Source organism: Vombatus ursinus, unplaced genomic scaffold (genome assembly GCF_900497805.2).
Source record: "Vombatus ursinus unplaced genomic scaffold, bare-nosed wombat genome assembly UNPS02014798.1, whole genome shotgun sequence".
In the NCBI taxonomy this organism is placed as follows: domain Eukaryota; kingdom Metazoa; phylum Chordata; class Mammalia; order Diprotodontia; family Vombatidae; genus Vombatus; species Vombatus ursinus.
The window spans coordinates 75717394-75739295 of NW_020954576.1; the positions used below are offsets into that span (position 1 = coordinate 75717394).

General features: G+C 37.8%; 1 protein-coding gene across 2 annotated transcripts in view; it reads left to right on the forward strand.

Annotated features, from left to right (window-relative positions):
- The window catches only part of LOC114049964 (dynein regulatory complex protein 8-like), a 117476-nt gene that overhangs the window by 37788 nt on the left and 57786 nt on the right, over positions 1-21902 (forward strand). For both annotated transcript variants that reach the window (XM_027871451.1, XM_027871450.1), the window contains exon 2: positions 12889-12973. In XM_027871451.1, coding sequence (XP_027727252.1) covers positions 12891-12973 — 83 coding nt within the window. In that variant the 5' untranslated portion in view covers positions 12889-12890. The remainder of the gene's footprint in view (positions 1-12888; positions 12974-21902) is intronic.

Consider the following 21902-nt stretch of genomic DNA (forward strand, 5'->3'; position numbering starts at 1 on the left):
CTTATCCATTTATATTGTGAAAATCTATCTCCTTCTTTGAGTGTGACTGTCTCTGGTAGTGGTAGAGTTCCAACCTGCCTTTGAAGTAAAATCCAGATGACTCCAGAGATTTCTGAGAGGCCTAGCATATGTAGAAAATTCTGTTCTAAAGGAATATTTGGAGAGGGGAGGAATGTTAGGTTGAATCCTTAACAAGGGAGAATTAGGTACTGGGGCAAAAGAGATCCAGAAGTTGAGTAGGGAATAGTAACAGGAATTAGGAAGCTGAACTGGGAATTCTTATAATAGCTGACATTTATATAGAGCTATAAGATTAAAAAATAACAACCCAGTGAGCTGGGTAATAAAGTATTATTGTCCTAATTTTACAGATAAGGAAATTAAGTGGCCTGCCTGGGTCATTAAATTAGTTAGTGTCAAAGCCAAGAATTGAAGCCAGTTCTCCTGACTTTTAGGTCCATCACTCTCTCCACTAGATCATATTTCCATCTGGATAAAAACCTGTCAGCAAACTCCAAAAGGTAACCATGAAGGTATTACTTAGATGAACATGGATCAGGGGTGGGGATGTGATGTTCATTTTGTGTGCCTATATGTATCACAAAGAACCTGGCAACATTGAGGCCTAGGTAGTTAATTCCATTTAATGAACCAAAAAAAGTGACCCCTATTGTGGCTGATACATGCCAAGAATAGAGCTAGTGATATATACCTGTTTCAATAAAAAGGAAAGACATACTTGCTTAAGTAAAACTATATATAGTAAAAAACCGGTGTCAAAAACTTATATACCTCTTGGAAGTATTTAAAAGTTCCTTAAAGAATTTACAAAAATCTCCATGTACTTATTGCCCTTCCTTCTTTAGTAAAACATTTTTCCTGTCTTAATAATTATTATTTGAATAGTATTGTTTTCTACTATTTTCCACTGCAAAGTATACAAAATTTTAATGAATCCTTGATGTTATTCTTATGTTGTTCTTATTTCTTCCGTCAACCCATATCACAACTCTTCCGTGCTTTCTCATCTTTTTTAAAAAATTTTTGTCCAAGTTTTCGTGGTAAATCATCCATAGAGGATCCATTCAAAATGCTAGAAGATCTTTCTATGGTTCTTTTAATATATGTGAGTACCAGTTCAGGTCTTGGACTGTTCTCCTCTTATCCCCTATTCTTGCTATGTGACCACTTCTTGTGCTTTTCCAGAGAGGTGCTGCTTTTGTATGTCATTGTTGGTAGAAAATATTGCAGCCTACCTACACATACCATTCATTACCTTTTGGGTCATCTACAGTTTTGATTCTTTGGGGATCATGTTGTTCCATGATTTACAGACATATAACATCACTGGGAAAATATTGGTATTTTTAGTGGCCTTTATAGCAGTAACCTGCTTGGGAGCATTGAAAATGCAGCACAGCTTACCAATTATAATTTCAGCCAATCTCTCCCTACTCAAATTTAAGCTCAATTAATTGTTCATATGTAGTGTCTGTCCAAGGCATATAAGCCATTAACTTACTCAGTGGGCTGCCACCTAACTATACGCCTAGGCAATGTGAATTTTTCATCCACTTTGTTTTTTTGTTGTAGATGGTTATATCAGTCTCTTGAATTACACTGGATTTTATCAAAGAAGTCTTTTTCAGTCTTTAGGACTTTATGCAATTAGTATAATGCCAGTAGATGTCTGGTGAAGTGCTATATTTCAGTCATATCATGGTTTAAATATACTTTTATGGATTATCTTGGGAATCTAGCCACCTATAATTTTCAGGGTTGAGGAATGGCAATTCATATGCTTTACCCATAGTAGTGATACAGAATAAGACTGGAAAGATCCAGATGTATATAGATTACTGGGCACTAAACAAGAGAATTAAGGCGGACAGCTATACCATGCCATGTTTTCAAGATGCCCTGGATCATTTGTTGGGCAGCCAGTGGTTTTCAGTGTTGAACTTGTACAATGGGTATTCCCAGATTGTCAAGGCAGAGGTAAATAAAGAGAAGGTAGCTTTCATCTGCCGTGTAGGATTTTACCATTTTGAATGCATTTCTCAAGGAATATCTAGGGCCTTGACCATATTTCAACAATATATATAGAAGGTGGTAGGAAAAATGAACTACCTGTAAATGTTACCTAGATGACTTCATTGCCTTTGGAGAGGCCTTGGAAAGACTTTAGGATAGATTAATCAAAATGTCAGATCACCCTGAAGAAGTCTGAAACCATCAATTGACAATTACCAGCCTTACAGCACCTCTTCCAGGTAGGTACCAGGTATCTCAATAGGTAGAGATTACTGATCCAGAGAAGATAGCTGGCCATGTGTAAAGAAACTCCAGGAACTAAAGATTTTTCTAGGATTTGGTGACACTTATTAAAAATTTATGAAGAATTATGCTATTGTGTCTAAGCATTTCAGTGATGTCACTCATGCATATGGAGCTGGGTATCCTTCAGTATTCCAGTTGAGAGTTGCTCCTTCATACATATTCCCCATATGTGGACCCTTCAGGGATAATTTCTCTTCCTGCTCATTCTCCCCACTGATTGTGGGGCTCCTCTAGGATCAAAGTGGAATGCTCTGTTTGGTATTCAAAGCCCTTCGTAACTTGGCCCCACTTGTCTTGTCAGCCTGCTTACACCTTACTCTTCTGGTCATAGCCTCTTGGGTCCAGTGACACTTACCTCCTTGATGTTCCTCAAACAAGACTTTGCATATCTTGGCTCTGAGCATTTACTCTGGTTGTCCATCATCCCTAGAATACTTTCCTTCCTCATCTCTCTGCCCACTGGCTTCACTGACTTATTTTATGGTCTAATTAAAATCCCATCTTCTGCAGGAAGCCTTTCCCTTAATTCTAATGCCTTCGATCTTTTAATTATTTTCTATTTATCTTGCATATAACTTGATTGTACATATTTGTTTGATTAGTGTCTCCCCAATTAGATTGAGGGCAGGGATTATCTTTTGCCTCCTTTTGTATCCCCAGCCCTTAGCACAGTACCTGACAAATGGTAGTTATTTAATGTTTATTGACTGACTGACTTTATATTTGTGGGATAGTACATCTTAGATTTATGGGAATATGTCCTATTGTAAATCTTACTATATTTTCATTAAATGTCTTTGCTTTGAACTAATATGTACTCAGGCTGACCAGAGAAAAAGTGTAAATCAATAGGTAAAGACTTATAAGCAATTTTTTTTAATGTGGATGTAGACCCATAGAGTATCTTCAACTTAGGGTTGCACCTTCTGAGGTCTCTCGGTACAAGAGGCTGACCTCGATGTCATATAACATCATAACTTTCATAGAATCATATATTTAGAGCTGGAAAGGACCTTGGAGACCATCAAGTCCTCAAGTCTAAACCCAACCTGAGCCTCATTTTGTAGATGAAGAATCTGAGGTTGAGAGAGGTTGAGTGATTTGCCCAAGGCCACACAGCAAGTAAGTGTTTGAGTCAGGATTTGAACCCAGGTCATCTGACTTCAAGCCCAACACTCTATCATACCACCTAGGTGTCTTATACATTCATTAATAATTATAATAATAATAACAGCTAACATTTATATAGTGCTTTAAAGTTACATATATTATCTCTTTTGATATTTAGAAAGAAGAATAATGATTATCAGAATAATTTTGATAATTTGGTTGTCATTATTATATTCTATCCAGAGCTATTAAACTTCTCATGGAAAAAAAGTGTCTCTTTGAAAGATAATTATTTTCAAAAACAATTTATTTGGTTGTATTCTAATAGCCCCTAAGTCTTTTTTTTCCCCTCCAGATGAAAACATTTGTTTTTTTTTTTCAGCAAATGTTTTCACATTTCAAATATTTGTTTCAATTGTTGGACAGAAATATTAATTTTGAAGCCATGTAATAGATAAATATTTTTTTGCAAACATTTGCATCTATTAAAGCAGATTGCTTTTATGCTTTCATTCAGTTGGGATAGTGTAATTCTTTTTTTGCACAGAGCTAACTAAAAATCATCAGTTTGCTTGTATGAAAATATTCATGTCTTACAAAATCTGTGAAATGGTAGTTAAGGTGAGTTGAGGGGGGTAGAATTTGTCCAAATTTTATATTTGGGCAAGAAGTAGATCCATTTTCTTTTCATCTGTTTTTTTAAATGATGAGAAATATAGGAAAACAAAGAAGCCAGGGCCATTTATTTTAAAAATCACCAGCTCAAAAAGGAAAGTGATGCTTCCGTTTGTTTTTGGCTTTGCTTGCTGGCTTAACCATCTGGAACGTTTGGGCAGCAGTGATCTGCAATGTTATTGGGAACAGATCCATTTCTTTGCCCTGCCCAAAATGTTCATCTTCTTTAATACTATTTGGTTAAAATTTATTTTTATAATTGACATTTTACATTTGGAACATGAGGGTATATAGTATACATCTACCTTAGATTGGTTCTTTCTGTTATTGGAATACTGCAGGGCAGTCTGTCTTCTTGGAACCAATTCTTTCCCAGGCAACTGCAGTTTCCTAGTTCTGTAGATGCTTTTGAAACTGACATGACTCTATCTGTCAGAGTAAATTGCATTTAAAAAACAACAGCCTAATTCTAATCCATGTAAATTATGGACTCTTTTTAAAAAGTTTTACATAAATCAAAATTGTCTTCCAGAAATATTCTCAACAGTTGCAGTGATTATGATTTTGTAGTTGTTTTATGAAAAAAGTCTAGTTGAAGGCTGGGTTCACAAATTCTTAGGAGCCATATACGATCAATATGAAGGACCAGCATTAAGGTCTGAATGTTCCTTTTCACACACACACACACACACACACACACACACACACACACACACACACACGTGTGTGTGTGTGTGTGTGTGTTAAGAGGGTTGAATGAATCTGCTGTTGAGGAGGGTAGTGTACTTTATGATGAGAAGCACTCTGTGTTGTTCAAGACCTGTAAATTTTAGTACTGCCAACCAGGGATCTTAATATGGCAGCCTGAGAAGATTTATTTTTTAGATCCATGTTTTCAGTCACAAAGAACACAAAAACTTATATAAAGTAAGTAGCATGATCCTGAAATGTTGTAAAATAAAATAAACCCTGCATGGGCAGAGGGGTTAGGAGAGGGGGAGGAGAATGAAAATGGAATATGTCTCAAGGTTTTGACAATGTTGCTTCTCTTTCAATTACTAATTAATTACAGGAAAGGCAACATTCTCCTACTATGTGGTTCTATAATAAATTATGCAAGGCTAGTACTTTTTTTCCCCTTGTTGTATATGTACAGTTACAATTGGAACATTGCAGGAGCATGAAAACATTTTGAAAAGCGTTTTGGCCAGACTGAATTTGGTTTAAAAATGTTTTGAACTATCCTCCCTCCACAGACATTTTGCCTGTGAAACTACTGCAGTCTTCGCAAATTTTCTGGCCCATCGTAGTTCAGGCAGATCAAATTGGAGAGCTGATTCATAGCAATGTAGTCTAAAGAAACAATTGCATAAGCAATTGGCCTCAGTACTTCAAAGCAAATATTATTTTTCTACAATACATGAAATAAACTTTTTTTGTTGGAAATGTTTGCCAGTGAAACAAATGTTTGCCTTTGAAAGTTACAATTGAATTGTTAAGACATAGCCAAATAAAATCTTTCCTTGTCAGGGATACATTTTATTTAATGCTTGCCAATATAGATATTATTACTAGTAAATGATAATAAAGTAGATAGCTTTCAGAAATAAGTTGTAATCTCATCATTAAAGGACAAGGCACATCTTATATTGACTTATATTGGCAAATTATAAGACTGTGTAGGGTTTATAATGTGACAGTGTTTTACCTTATTTTTAGTAGTTGTCCTCTTCTTTTCCCTTCAAAAAACAAACAAAGCTGTGCATTGATTCGTTACAGCAAGGAATTAATTTTGGGTTATAACTAACTGGAAAAATATCATTAATAAAACATGTCTATATTTCAAAAGATCCCTGATTAAATTAGGGTAGATGCTCTTGCCACTGGTACATATTGCCATTTTTTTACATCTTGGGTGGTTTCATGAGTTGCTGTGGTCCAAAACCGTACATTATTTGATGGCTAACTTTCTGATGATATAGTCAATAAACAAACATTTATTTTTGAGCTCCTTGAGGGCAGGTTTTGTATCCCCAGCACTTAGCATAGTGCCTGACACATAGTAGGCACTTAATGAGTGTTTATTGACCAACATGCGTAATCATATAGTATTTATTATAATATCAGTTTATCATAATATTTATTAACGGATGGACAAAAGTGCCTACTATGTGCCAGGAACTGGTGATACAAAGACAAAAGTGAAAGTCTATTCAGGAGACTTACATTCAAGGAGTCTGGCCAGAGAAAACAACATGTACATACATATATAGAGATATATGCAAAATACATACAAGATCATTTGGGTGGGAGAAGGTACTAATAGCTTTGGGCATCAGAAATGGCTTTGTGATGCTTGAGCTTCCACTTGAAAGAAACTAGGGATTCTAAATGTTTGGGATCAGAAAGAGGTGCATTCCTAGCATGGGGCATAGCTAGTACTAAGACACAGAGATGCTAGGTACGAGGGATAGTGAGATAGCCAGTTTGGCTGGACCAGAGAGTATATGGACAGGAATGATACGTAATTCGACTGGAATGGCAGACTGGAACCAGATTGTAAAGGGCTTTATTTGATGCATTCAGGATACAGATTGAGACATCCTTTTGGTTGGGTTTTTGTTGTTGTTGTTGTTGTTGTTGTTGTTTTTTAGGCAATTGGGGTTAAGTGACTTGCCCAGGGTCACATAGCTAATAAGTGTCAAGTGATTGGTCTAAGGCCAGATTTGAACTCAGGTCCTCCTGACTTTAGGGCCGGTGCTCTATCCACTGTGTCGCCTAGCTGCCCCATAAAGGGCTTTAAATGCCAAATACAGGAGTTTATATTTGAGCCAGAAGAACCATAGGGAACCATTGGGTTTATTGAGTAGGAGAGTAATATGGTAAGACTTGCACTTTATGGAAATTATTCTTGTTGCTTTATATAGGATGAGGTGAAGATAGAAGAGATTTGAGGCAGGGAGATCAATTAGGGTATTGTAATAATCCAGAAGACAAGTGATAAGATCCTGAACTAGGTTGGTGGCTTTGACAGAGGAAAGCATTGGAAAGATGCAAGAGATGTTGTCAAGTTATAAACAAGATTTGGCAAATGATTCAATATCTGGGGTAGGAGTGAAGAGTCAAGGATGACTCCACAGCTGCCAACCTGGGGAACTGGAAGGATGGTGGTGCCTTTGACAGAAACTTTCTAAAGTTTAGAAAAGGGGGAAGTTTGAGGGAAAAGATGATGAGTTCTGCATGGACATGTCGACAACTCTGACAGGTCAGAAATTGAGATGTCTGTGGGACATTCAGTTTGAAATATTTGATGGGCAATTGGTTCTGCAGGACTGGAGCTAATAAGAGAAACCAGGACAGAATACTTAGACATAGGAATCTTCAGCATAGAGATGATAATTAAACTCATGTGAGCTAATAAAAGAGAGAGAGGGAGGAGGGAGAGAGAAGGGAGTCCAGGTTGGAACCTTTATAGATAGATCCATCAAGGAAGAAGCAGTTAGACAAGAGAACCAAGAGAGAGTATCACAAGAATCCAAAGAAACGAAAGTATCCAAGAGGGGAAAGTGGCCAGCATCCCCTCTGCATGTCCTTTGGTAGTAGACACCAAGTCTTTCCAGTAGTATAGAGCTTTCCAGAGTTTGTGTCTACTTGCCATGATAAGATATGAGCAAAATGACAAAAAATTAATTTTTACTTGCTTCAAGAGAAACAATAAAGTCCTGCTTAAAATATTGCAAGATGTCTAGGTATACTGAATCACACTTTATTGTTTTTTTTTAAATAGTATTTTATTTTTTCCAGTTAAAGAAAATTTTTAATGTTCATTTAAAAAAAATTTTTGAGTTCCAAATTTTTCTGTCTCCCTCCTTCCCCTCCCCCCCACCTAAAAGGGTAAGCAATTTGATATAGGTTATATATGTATAATCATGTAAAACATATTTCCATATTAGTCATGTTGTAAAAGAAGAAACAGAACAAAAGGAAAAAAAAACCATGAAAAAATAGTATGCTTCAATCTGCATTCAGACTCCATCAGTTCTTTCTCTGGATGTGGATAGCATTTTCCATCATGAGTCCTTTGGAATTGTTTTGGATCATCGTGTTGCTGAGAAGAGCTAAGTCATTCATAATTTATCATGTTGCTATTACTGTGTACAACATTCTTTTGGTTCTACTCTTTTCACTTTGCATCAGTTCATTTAAGTCTTTCCAGGTTTTTCTAAAATCTGCCTGCTTATCATTTCTTATAGCACAGTAATATTCTATTTCATTCATAGACTACTTGTTCAGCCATTCCCTAATTGATGGGCATCCCCTCAATTTTCAACTTTTTGCCACCACAAAAAACAGCTGCTATAGATACTTTTGTTTTTGTTATTGTTTTTCTTTTAGTAAGGCAATTGGGGTTAAGTGACTTGCCTAGGGTCACACAGCTAGGAAGTATTATGTGTCTGAGGCTGGATTTGAACTCAGGTCCTCCTGACTCCAGGGTCGGTGCTTTATCCACTGCGCCACCTAGCTGCCCCAAAAGTGTAATTTTTTTTTTTTTGCTTTTTTGATGAGGCAATCAAGGTTAAGTGACTTGCCTAGGGTCACACAGCTAGTTAAGGGTCAAGTGTCTTAGGTCAGATTTGAACTCAGGTCCTCTTAACTCCAAGGCTGGAGCTCTATTCACTGCACCACCTAGCTGCCTTGCTATAGATATTTTTGTACATGTAGGTCCCTTTCCCTTTTTATGATCTCTTTGGGATACAGACCTAGTAGTGAATACCTCTAGACTTTGACAAATGGATCTTTGATCTCACTGATGGGGCTATTGACTCCAATAGTGCGGATTTCAGATCCATCGACTCTTATCCCAAGTGATTCTGGTTCATGCCTTCCCATCAGCCACCCACAGAACATCCACCCAGGCACCTTTAAAGATTCTTCTTGGAAACTTCTTTTGCTAGAGGACTCTAATCCAATTTCCTCCCAATTTAACCCTGAAGTCCTATATCTTGACTCTCCATTTTCTAACTTTCCCATCCACACAAATGATGAAGAAATACCAACATGAAAGTTATGGAATTGTGCAGCTATAAGAGGTAAAAGAATTCACCTGGACTCACATGAAATTTTTCTCTTCTCCAGTCCCATTGCATTTACTGTCTGTCCTCATCCTGGAATCTGACTATATTCTATCTTTCATTGTCTGATATACATACACATTTTCATGTACACATTTGTGTGGTATACACACACCTATACATATTTATACTATTAAGCTATTAAAGCTTAAAACTGCTCTAGGACTTTTGGGACATCTTGTGTATGTAAGTGCCTTATTTCTCTCAATAACGCTTTAAGTTCATTGAGGGCAGGGATCATGTCATAGACTGATATCTTTCACATTGCCTAACAGTCTTAGGCACACTGGACGTGCTCAGAAAATATTTACAGAATTTGATACCCTCTGGCTCTGAGCAGAATTACTCCTAAACTAATTGAGACAGAACTATAATTAGTCTGAGATCTGGAAGAGATTTTGCAAATCATCTAGACCCAATCCTTTGTTTTACAGATAAGAAAACCTGGGTTGGAGGAGGGCAGGGGGTTACATACCCAGGACAGAGTCACTCACCCTCTAAACCCTTGGAAAGATTGGAGATGAGTTGGGGACACTTTAAGTAGAACTTCAAAGGCTTTCCAATAACCAGCAAGATGTATGACTCTGGGAGGTGGCCCCAATAAAACCATGAGGGATCAGACCCCAACACTGTGTATATAAAAGGGCTTCTGCAGAGATAATGGAAGAGAAGGGATATGGGGAGGCATGGCCGTCTATTGGGAAACATACCATGCTCTGAATTAAGTGGTACACGTTCTGGATGACAGACAAACAATACAGGAGTTCAGAGAAGAGCTAGACAAGAAACTAGAAAATGAGAAGACTCAATTAACGGTTATAGATGTTGAATTTGGCTTGAGGCAGTATTCCATTTAACCCTTCCTTGAAATCTCTACACTATTCTTTCCCTCCCCCTGCCCCGCCCTTAATTTGAAGCTATATATCATGGCTATCAATGGCCTTTTTCCACCCTCTCATTTTGTTTGCAAATTTTCTAGGCATTTCTGTATGTTGATGTTTTAAATTCCTCTTAAAAGAATATAAGTAAATTCTTTTGTAATATGGCTAATATGGAAATGTTTTGTAGGATTGCATGTATATAATCTATATCAAATTGCTTGCTTTCTGAACAGGGAGGGGAGAGAGAGAATTTGGAACTCAAAATTTTTAAAAGACAAATGTTAAAAATTTTGTTTTGTTGAGAAAAGAAAAAAAAAGAATAAGTAAGAAATGCAGACTTTTAACAACCATACACATTGTTCACATTTACTAATCAGAGAAAGGTAGATATTACCTTTTCTACTTCTGTAAAGTTCAGTTAAATTTTATCTGGCATAATTCCTGTCTTGGACCCTGAGAAACCAGCTGTGCTGCTTGACCATTCACATGGCTTGGATAAATGGAAATCTATGACTCTTTCTTCTTGTGAGAAGGAAGATCTACCTGAACTGGCTACCTACCCTTCCACTGATCTCTTAGGACTTCTAGGTATTTAATTGGCCCTGAAGATGAACTTTCTGAATTATTTCCTCCTCGTAGAGTGACCTTGAAAGCAGAAACTATCTTTTTCAGTTTGTCATTCTAGCTCTGAGCACAACACTTGGAATGTAGTGAGTGTTTAGTAAATACTTTTTTTCACTCATTCATTAAAAAAAAAGAAATGGGGGAAAGACAGACAAGGTCAGAGTTTTGTCTAGCAATGATGTTTATGTGATAGAGGGTATTGTGTTGGTGAGAAGGGAATTAATAATTCACTCTTGCATGCCTCCCCCTACTCCTCCTTGTCCTCCTCAACTCTTTTGTGGGTAGTTTCTTCCTTCTTATTGTCAACTATCTCAGTTCCTCCCCTTGGTGTGATTTAGTTTTTGTTTCAAACCCAATATTGGAAAGAGAAAATTGGGAGAGGAAGGGCTTAAGGTGGCCATCTTACCAATACCAGTTCACAGCTCACTCACAACTTTCTCTCTCCTCTTCTCCCCAAAGTGTTAGGTTCATTTTGTGCCCAGGATCCTCCATGTCCATGCTGTTCTCTGCTTTGGGAAAGCTATAAAAATAGAAATCAATAATTTCTCTTCTGTTCATCTCTGAGCTCCCATTGTGCCAAGAAAGGTCCCAGCAGTAATAAAAATCAATTTATCTCTCTCCTTGTATAGCCCACCACCCATTGCCTCCCTCTCACTTACCTTTTAGCAATGAAACACATCCATATCAGTAATGCTGTGGTTAACCACAGCTTTATCTTAATACTGGCTTAAAAGACTATTTTCATTCCTATAAAAATTAAAAAAAACAACAACAACAAACCTAGAGATAAGCTTTGGAACACATATGCTCTCTCAGGAAGGGATAAGGGAGAGTTGGGAAGGGAATCACCATCTTGGATCTGCTCTTCTGAGTAAGTTCAGCAAACGGAAGGTCTGTCTAGACACTCAGCTTGGCTCCAGTCTGGGGCATCATGATGACATCATTGCTAAAGTTCTGCTTCTGTTTCCATGGGGACTTCTTTCCATGGCTTCTGCTGTCCTGGTCTCTTACTCTTCTGCTTCCAGTCTCTAGTGAGGCAACCACCCAGGGCCCAGGGTACAACAGAACAGTGACTCCCTGCTTACTCCTGATCTCTGGTTCTCCTGCCTCTTGAGTGACTCCTCCCCCTAGTTCTCATCCTCATCCTACTCTTCCCTTAGAAATAGAAGGAGCTCAGTTCTCTACCTTCCTCACAGGGTTGCTATGTTCTAGGAGGCACTTAATAATGTTTAGTCCCTTCCCACCAGCAGACTCAGTAGAGTAGCCCTGGAGAATTTCCTAGCGCTGGTAGTCAATGACTTCCAATGACCTGTTCTGCTAGAAAGATGAAATAACTTATTTTAATAGTAAGTTGAAGAGCTTGGACTACAAATTGAGTGCTCTTTGCATTGTACCTGGGGGAGAAACTTGGGGATTCAATTCAATTTATTAAGTGCCTGCCACATTCTTTTTTTTTTTTTAAGGCAATTGGGGTTAAGTGACTTTCCCAGGGTCACACAGCTAGTGTCAGGTGTTTAGTCTGAGGTTGGATTTGAACACAGGTCCTCCTGACTGCAGGGCCGGTGCTCTATCCACTGCTCCACCTAGCTGCCCCATAGTGCCTGCCACATTCAAGGGATTATGCTAGGCACTGGGGATAGTCACTAAACATTTATTAAGCACTATATACATATATGTACATATATGTACATAGATATATATAAATATATATACACACACACATATATCTATACATATGTGTATGTATGTATATATAGATATAGATATAGATATAGATATAGATATAGATATCTGTTCCAAGCCCAGTGCTAAGCACTAGGAGTACAAAAAGAGGCAGAAGACAGTTCCTGCCCTCATTGACTGTACATTGTTCAGAACAGGAGCTGGGACAGGTATAGGGCCTGTAAATTTCAGGCAGAGGAGATTGCTAACAACTTAGGGGGATTGGGAAAGGCTTCTGATAAGAGATGGTTCCTGAAACCACTCCTTAAAAAGAAACTAGAGAAAATCAGGAAGAGGTATTTTGAGTTTGCCAGTGTTTATTCAGTACTCATAGACTATTGAAAATTCTACTTTGAATTAAATCGTTAATGTAGATTTATTTTTGTTGTTTTTGTCTTTTACAGAAATGGGATTACAAGAAATTCAGAAAAAGATCAAAGATGCTTTTGAGGTGTTTGACCATGAATCTAATGACACCGTGGATGTTAGGTTTGGAAATTTTTTCTTACATAAAAATTATATTAGATAGAATACTGTTTAAGTCCTAAATTACTTAAGTAACAAGTAAAATGTAAGGAAACCTTTTCCTTATTCATAGAATATGTAAGATTTGTTATGCCATAGCAGTAATTTTCCACTGTTGGTTTTATTAAAAGGTAGAAATTGAATACTTGCTTAGTATTATTTTCTATACGTAGAATCATAGAATTTTAGCCTTGAAAAGGACCTGAGGGAGCTGAAGTATAAACATTCACCATTACCATTATTTGTGGTGTATATCCTCAGCAGGGTCCTCACCGTTAGTAGATAGTCTTTCTACCCAAACCTTGTTAACTCCTAATCTCACTTTTCACAGAGACTTGCATATCTTTTGTTCTCTCTTCACCGCCAACCGCATCCTAAGCATCCCACACATATAGAAGATGACCTTACCTCCTGCATCCCTGAGAAGACTGAGGCCATATGACCTGACCTAGACTCCCTTAGCTCCCCTTCCTCTATGCCCTGGAGCTTCTCGGCATCATTATCTGCTTTATCTTCCTCCAGATGCAAAAAAAAGAAATGTTCCCCATACCCCTCACTAAGGCTGTTTTCTCAACCTGTAATATAGTGGGCTGAGGCTGACTGAGGCTGATCCCCTGATAGTTTAAGTAAAATATTGAAACAAAATTTAGGTCATTTAGCAGTTAACAAAAGGATATGTACTTAGCCATAGTATAGAAAGGATATAGTACTTTTCTGGTCAACAAGGCGGGGTGTGGTGACTAAGGAAGTCTTGGGACATCTGTCAACTCCACATGGGTAAGACTTTTTATGCCTTTAGCTAATGAAGGAACCAAATAAGTATGGCCTGAGGCCACTAGGATGCTTCAGTCCATAGTTAGGTGGCTTGAACCTTAGTTCCTTAGGCTAAGAACTACCCTAACCAAATGGGGGCGGTGTAGAGAGGATAGAGTATCACATGTTACCTCAGTCCTATTTCCTTTTGCCTTCTCTAGGACTTGGCTTTAGCCATCATCTCCTTTTTCTCAATCATCTTCAATCTCTCCCCCATAGCACCTCATTTGTTTCCAAGTACGCTCAGATTTCCTCAAACCAAAAATGAGCCTTCTATTGAGCCTTCCAGTCTCATCTTTCTTCATTATTAAACTTCTTGAAAAGATGCCCTTATATCCAATGCCTCCACTTCCTCACCTCTCTTACAAATGGGCCCCTTTTCCAGTTGCTCAATGGAAACTTCTTTTTCAAATAGCTATTTTTTAGGTTTCACACTTCCTGTCTTTTCTGAGTTTTTGACACTATCAAGCACTTCCTCCTTTAAAAGAAAAATTTTTCCAACTAACAAGCATAAAAATAAAGAAAAAAAATTAACATTTATTTTCTTTCCCTCTCACCCCCCTCCCCAAAATGGAAAAAGAAAAGAAAAGAAAAACAAAATCCTTATAACAAATGTATATAATCAAGGAAAACAGATTCATGTGTTGGCCTTATCCAAGAAAAAGTATGTCTTAACTGGCATCTTGAATCCATCTCCTTTCTTTCAGTAGGTAGGTAACATGTTTCTTCATGTCTTCTTAAATCATCCCCTTCTATAAGATAATCTTTTTTTTTTTTTTGGTCTCCAGATGCTTTTCTGATTCTCCTCCTAGTCTCCTTTTCTGTCTTCTTTGCTGGTTCCTCATCCTTTCCTGAGCCTTTAATGAGAGTGTTGCCCAAGTGGTTAGTCAGTCAACAGGCATTTTAAACACTTACTGTGTGCCAGGTGTTGTGCTAAGCACTGGTGATACAAATATGAGCAGAAGCAGCCTCTTCTTTTCTCTTTCCCTCCTAGTAGACTGTAAGTTTTTTGAAGGCAGTGAATTTTAAAAAAATGTCCATGTAGCCACATTTCCTTGCACATAGTAGGAGCTTAATAACTGATAGTTGAATTTGTTTTTTTATTAGTTTTTATTGATAACTTCTGTTTTTTACTTCATCATAGTTTTCCTAAATATTTCTCCCCCACTCCCTCCCAGAGAACCATCCCATATAAAAATAGTTGTTTGTTTTTTTAAGAGAGGAAAAAAATCAGTATAGCTGATCAGTACATTGAAAAAAATCTGAAAATCTGTGCAATGTGTAACAACTGTGGACCTCTTACATCCACAAAAGGGTGAATTGGGAGTGTCTTCTCATATCTCTTCATTTTGTCCTGCTTGATTGTTGTAATTTTGTTTACATTCATTTTTTATTTTTTGATGTGTAGTTCTTTCCAAATACATTGTTGTAGTCAGTGTGTATATTGTTCTCTTGACTCTCTTTACTTCACTCTACATCAATTCATACAGATCTTTCGCTGATTCTCTGTAATCATTGCATATGTCATTTCTTATAGCACAGGAGTATTCCATTACATCCAAGTACCACAATTTGTTTAGCCATTGCCCAATTGATGGCCTTTGTTTCCAATTCTTTGCTATCATAAGAAGTGCTGCTATAAATGTTTTGTTTTATACGGGCACTTTCTTCTTCTTCTTGACTTCCTTGGGGTATAAACCCAGTAATGGTGTCTCTGGTTCAAAGAGTATGGACATTTTAGTCACTTTATTTGCATAATTCCAAATTGGTTTCCAAAATGGTTGTACCATTTCACAGCTTCATCAACAATGTATTAGTGTGCCTATCCTTCCACAACCCTTCCAGCATTGACTATTACCATTTTTTATTCACTTCACCAATTTGGAGGATGTGAGGTAAAACTTTGGGATTGTTTTGATTTGCATTTCTCTTATTATTAGTGATCTGGAACATTTTTTCATGTGGTTGTGAATACTTGGCAGTTCTTTTCAGAATTGTTTTTTCATAGCTTTTGACCATTTATCTATTGGGGAAGGGCTGTTAGTCATATGTATTTATTAATTGTTTATATATCTTGGATACCAAACCTTTATCAGAGAAATTTAATACAAAGATTTTCCCCCATTCGACGCTTCCTTTCTTATCCTAGGTGCATTAATTTTGTCTGTGCAGAAGCTTTTCAATTTCACTAAATCAGAGTTATCTTTTTTATCTTTTATAATTGCCTCTATCCTTTGTTTGGTTAAGGATACATCTCTTATCTGCAGCTGTGACAGATACATGATCTTTTAATTTTTTGATACTATGAGCTTTAATATTAAGGTTATGTATCCATTTAGAATATATTTTAGAATGTGGTATAAGGTCTTGGTCTAAGCCTAATTTCTGCCAGATTGCTTTCCAGTTTTCTCAGCAGTTTTTATCAAATAAGTTTTTTTTCCTAGATAATTTATGCTTTCTGATTCTCCCTTGTCTGGTCTGTTTTATTAATCTTTTATAGTTGAATTTAATTCCACGGAGCCAGCTATCACCTCTTTGCAAATAACTCCCAAATATATTCTCTAGTCTTTACCTTTTGTAAGCTTCAGATCCACTTTTCCAACTAGCTACCTCTCCATCTGGATGTGCTATTAGTACCTTAAACTGAAATATCCCAAAATGAGCTCCTTGTCCATCCCCTTCTAAACTTATCTGTCCTCATTTCACCATATATTTGTGGCCACCAGTATTGATCTATATTCTTCCATGTTTGTAACCTTAAGATTATCTTTGGCTTTTCCTTCTGTCTCATCTTTAATATCCCAGCAGTTACCAGAGCCTGTCAATTCTACCTCCATAGCAGCTCTCAGATCTGTGTCCTCTCTTTTCTTACCATCACAGCTATAATGCAGGCCCATCATTATCATACTCTTGGATTAATACAGTACCCTTCTTATAGGTCTTACTGCCTCCCCTTTTTCTACTTTATTCTACTGCCAAAACTGTCTTTCTTGTGCATATATCTATCTGGTCATGTTATTCCTTCACTTAAAAATATTTAGTAGTTCCTTATTGCCTCCTGAGTAAAGGTTTTCATGCTTTTGCTTGTATTCTTTCTTACACCTAGAAAGGCTTCCCTCCCTTCACCTATTGAATTTCTACTTATTCTTGAAAGCTCAGCCTAATGATGCATCCTCCATGAAACCTTCCCTGACTCCTTCCATTGTTTATTTATTTATTCCTAGTTTTCAATATTCACTTTTATAAGATTTTGAGTTCTAAATTCCACCCCCTCCCTCCCCAAGACAGCATGTAATCTGATATAGGCTATACATGTACAATCATATTAAACATATTTCCACATTAGTCATGTTGTAAAGAAAAATCAGAACCAAAGGGAAAAACCACAAGAAAGAAAAAACAAACCAAAAAAAGAGAGAAAGTAGTATGCCTTGATCTTCATTCAGACTCCATGGTTCTTTCTGTGGATGTGGATAGCGTTTTCCATCTTTAGTCTTTTGGAATTGTCTTAGATCATTGCACTGTTGAGAAGAGGTAAATCTATGAAAGCTGGTCATTGCACAGTGTGGCTTTTACTGTGTACAATGTTCTCCTGGTTCTGCTTACTTCACTCAGCATCAGTCCATACAAGCCTTTCCAGGTTTTTCTAAAGTCTACCTGCTCATCATTTCTTATGGAACAATAGTATTCCATTTCATTCCTATACCACAACTTGTTCAGCCATTCCCCAGTTGATGGGCATCCCCTCAACTTCTAATCTTTTGTCACCACAAAAAGGGCTGCTATAAATATTTTTGTACCTGTGGGTCTTTTTTCCATTTTTTTTTTTTTTTGGTGAGGCAGTTGGGGTTAAGTGACTTGCTTAGAGTCACACACCTAGGAATTATTGTGTGTCTGAGGCCAATTTTGAACTCAGGTCCTCCTGAATCCTGGGGTAGTGTTCTATCCACTGTGCCACCTAGCTGCCCCACCTTTTCCCATTTTTATGATCTCTTTGGGATACAGCCCTAGAAGTGCTATTGCTGGGTTAAAGGGTATGCACAGTTTTATAGCCCTTTGGGCATAGTTGACCCCTCCCATTGTTAACCATCTACCTTAGACCTTATACAGCTAGGTGGGGCAGTGGACAGAGTGCTGAGTCTCATCTTCCTGAGTTCAAATCCAGTATCAGACACTTAGTAGCTGTGTGATCCTGAACAAGTCACTTAAACTTGTTTGCCTCAGTTTCCTTATCTGTAAAATGAGCTATAGAAGGAAATGACAAACCACTCCAGAATCTTTGCCACGAAAACCCCAAATGGAGTCATGAAGAGTCAGACACAACTGAAATGACTGAACAACAACAGCTACTTGTGCTAGTGTCATATTGATCTGTATGTTTCTTGTGGGTAATGGTTCTGTCATCTAACTTTTGTGTCTCCCTTAGCCCATAGCATAGTGCTTTGTACACAATGGAGACTTAATGTTAAATATTAAATAAGTGTAGCACTTTGTGTGGTCTGAGGGAGATGATTAACAATGGGAGGGCCATGTAGGATACAGCACTGGACTGAGATTTCAGTGATAAGTAGAAATTCAGTAGGTGAAGGGAGGAAGGATTTTTTTTTAGGAATAAAGATGCTATTGGGGGGTAGTAGTCAATTCTTTGTTGAGAAATAAAAGAGAAAAGGAAACAGGTATTTATTAAACATCTATTATGAACCAGACACTGTGCTAAGTAAGCACTTTACCAATATTGATACAACTCTGTGAGACAGGTGCTTTGATTATTATCTCCATTTTTTGGCTGAGGAAACTGAGGCAGACAGAGGTTAAATGACTTGCCCAGGGTTACACAGCTGGGAATTGTCTGAGGTTGTATTCGAACTTAGGTTTTCTTGACTCCAGGCACAGTACTCTATCCACTGACACCTGCTGGGGTGTGAAGCTGCAACTAATGAGTATGTAGTATGGCCTTCTGCATTGAATAATTACTTCTTATTAGTAAGTGCCAGTTCTATTCTGTGTGCTGTGATGATACATAGAACCATAGTGATAATGGATTGGACTTCAGAGATAGAAATCATTCATTGTACAGGTGAGGAAACTGAGATTCCAAGATGCTCAATGACTTGTCAAGGTCACCCTGATAGTAAGTAGTAGAGACAGGATTCCAACCTAAGTCTTCTAATTTCAAATTTAACACTGCAGTGTATCTGGTTCTATTCCTACTATGGATGGAGGATGATTCTTGTTCCACTTATCATGGATGGAGGACTGTTCCAACTCATTCTAAATGAGGAGGGAATTTTGAGGATATCCTTCTAGGGTTAAACCACCTCAATCATTCATCTAGAGGAAAGGTGGTCTCCTTGTTAGTAATAACATGTTAACGTGTTTCTGTGGTAAATTTTGCAAACCCTGGAAAATACCATGGGATCTCAGGATTATAGTTCTAGAACTGAAATGAGTTTCAGAATCCATCTCGTTCAACTTTCTCATTTTACAGATGAGGAAACCGAAGTATAGGGAGGTTAAATGCCTAAAGTCAAATTGGCAGGACTTAAACCCAGAGCCACTGGCTCCAGAATCAGTACTGTTTCCATCATGCTACCCCATAAAATCCTCACCAATTCTAAATATAGACAATTTGTAGGATATATTAGAAACTTGTGTTTTGTTTTTGGAGCTCCTTAAATTCTTCAGCTCAGCATATATTTATTTGGTACCTACTATGTGCAAGGCAAGTTGAGGATTCTCCTACCACTAATTGTTAGTTAGATAGTGCTTTAAGGTCTGCAGAGCTTTCTATGCACATTTCTCATCTGAGCCTCACAACAATGCTGTGAAGTAAGTGCTGCAGGTATTTTTTACTCATTTTGTTATTGAGGAAACAAAGTTTTAGTGACTTTCAGGGTCACACAACTAGTAAATACCTGATGTGAGATGTGTGCTCTCTGTCCACTCTGTGGTGCTTATGTTCTTGTGAGGGAAAGTGGGAAGAAATTGGGTAAATGTACAAATACTTTAGCATTAGTTAAACACTTACTATGTGCCAGGCATTGACTAGAACAGGGGTGGGGAACCTGCAGCTTCGAGGACACGTGTGGTCTTATAGGTCCTCGAGTGCGGCCTTTTGAGTGAATCCAAACTTCACGGAACAAATCCCCTTAACAAAAGGATTTGTTCTGTAAAACTTGGACTCAGTCAGAAGACCGCACCCAAGGACCTGGAAGGCCACATGTGCCTACAGGCTGCAGGTTCCCCACCCCTGTGCTAACATAGATTTAGAGTTAAGAGAGTCCTCAGAGGTCATCTGGGCTAACCTCTTCATTTTGTTTAAATGAGGAAACTAAAGACAGGGGGAGTAAGTTCCTTGGTTAATGCCACGCAGGTATTGTGTAGTAGATTCAGAATCTGAATCTGAGTTTCTCTAATAACAAGTCCAAGACAAAATAAATACAATATGACAAGTGTGAGTAAAACGTTATGGGCGTTCAGAGGGCTTTCAGGGTGAATCAAGGAAGGTTTTAAGGAGGAGAAAGTATTTAAGCTGAGTCAGATTTCAGTAGCTAATGATGTGGTGGGAAGGGCACTGTAGGTGGAGGGAATAGCATGAGCAGTGAAAACTAGCAGAGTGATTTTGGGTAAAAGACTTAACTAACTTTCCCCTTCTCCCTATACTCCCTTCAGGTTACCAAGGAAAATGGAGAGTTCCTTTAGAAAATGTTAAGAAGGACTTCAACCTGAAAAAAAAAAAGTGATTTTAAAAGTCAGTGGGGAAACTTGACCTATGTCAGTAGTTTACTGAGTGGGAGGACTACTCTTAGATTGACCTAAAAAACAAATATGAGGATTGTCCACAAAAGGAGGGAGCTGGACTCACTGGGGAACTGAGGTATGTCTTTGTTGATGATGACAATAAGAGAAAGGTCCATTGTCATCCTGGGACATGGACTTAAGACATGTCAGAAAACTTCCCAAGACTTGGCAAGCTAGATGATTATAATTTCTTTTTCTTTCTTTCTTTCTTTCTTTCTGGTGAGGTGGTGGGGTTAAATGACTTGCCCAGGGTCACACAGCTAGTAAGTGACAAGTGTCTGAGACTGAATTTGAACTCAGGTCCTCCTGGATCCAGGACAGGTGCTCTATCCACTGCGCCACCTCTTGGCCCTCCATGATGACTTATTTCTGGATGGTTCATGTGGATCTAAATGATGCTGCCAGAATGAGCCTAGAAAGCATTGACAAAGATTTCAGAGACTTGTGCAAGAAGGAGACCCCTAGGTGCATAAGTGTTGTTTCCACACAGCTGCCTATTGAAAGTAAGGAATTAAAAAAAAAAAAAGGAAAAGCTGATTTGAGAGATGAAAGGCTGATTAAGAAGATAGTGTCTGGGAATAGGATTTGGATTTCTTTTCCATATGGAAACAACAGGCTCTTGGTTAGGGGTGGGATGCATTTGCTTTTGTAGTGCTTGATTTTCATGGTTGTGGGTTTTGTTTTTTTTTGGGGGGGGTCTAAATATGGTGTCTATCTATCCTTTTGCCATTCAATTGAATAAAATAATTTTACAATGAAAACAGATTGGCAAGAATGTATTTGTTGGTTTCATGCATATCTAATCAAACTGAAAAAGGTGAGGAAGGGAGAAAACTGCTAATATATATACACCAAGATAGTTAGAGAGAAGCTATAATGTAGGAAGATTGGTTGAGTCAAACCTGTGATATGGCAGCCAAAAAAGCAAATGTGAATTTAGGCTGAATTAAGACAGTCCTAGCTTCTAGGAACAAGCAGTAGACTGTACTGTACTTTGCCCTCATCAGAGAACACAGAGAGTATTGTGTTCATGTCTGGACACCACTCAGGGTTAGGAAGGACATTGATAATCTGAAGAATGTCCAGAGAAGGTCAGTAGAGATGGCACAGGTCCTTAAGTTCATGCCACATGTGAATTACTTTGACCTTAAAGGTGTCATTGAGACTTGGAGGGATGACACCTATGACTGTTTGAAGGAACCAGTGATGTTTAGCCTGGAAGAGAGAATATTCAGGGGGTACCTGATAGCTGTTGTTAACTATTTGAAGGCATATCTTT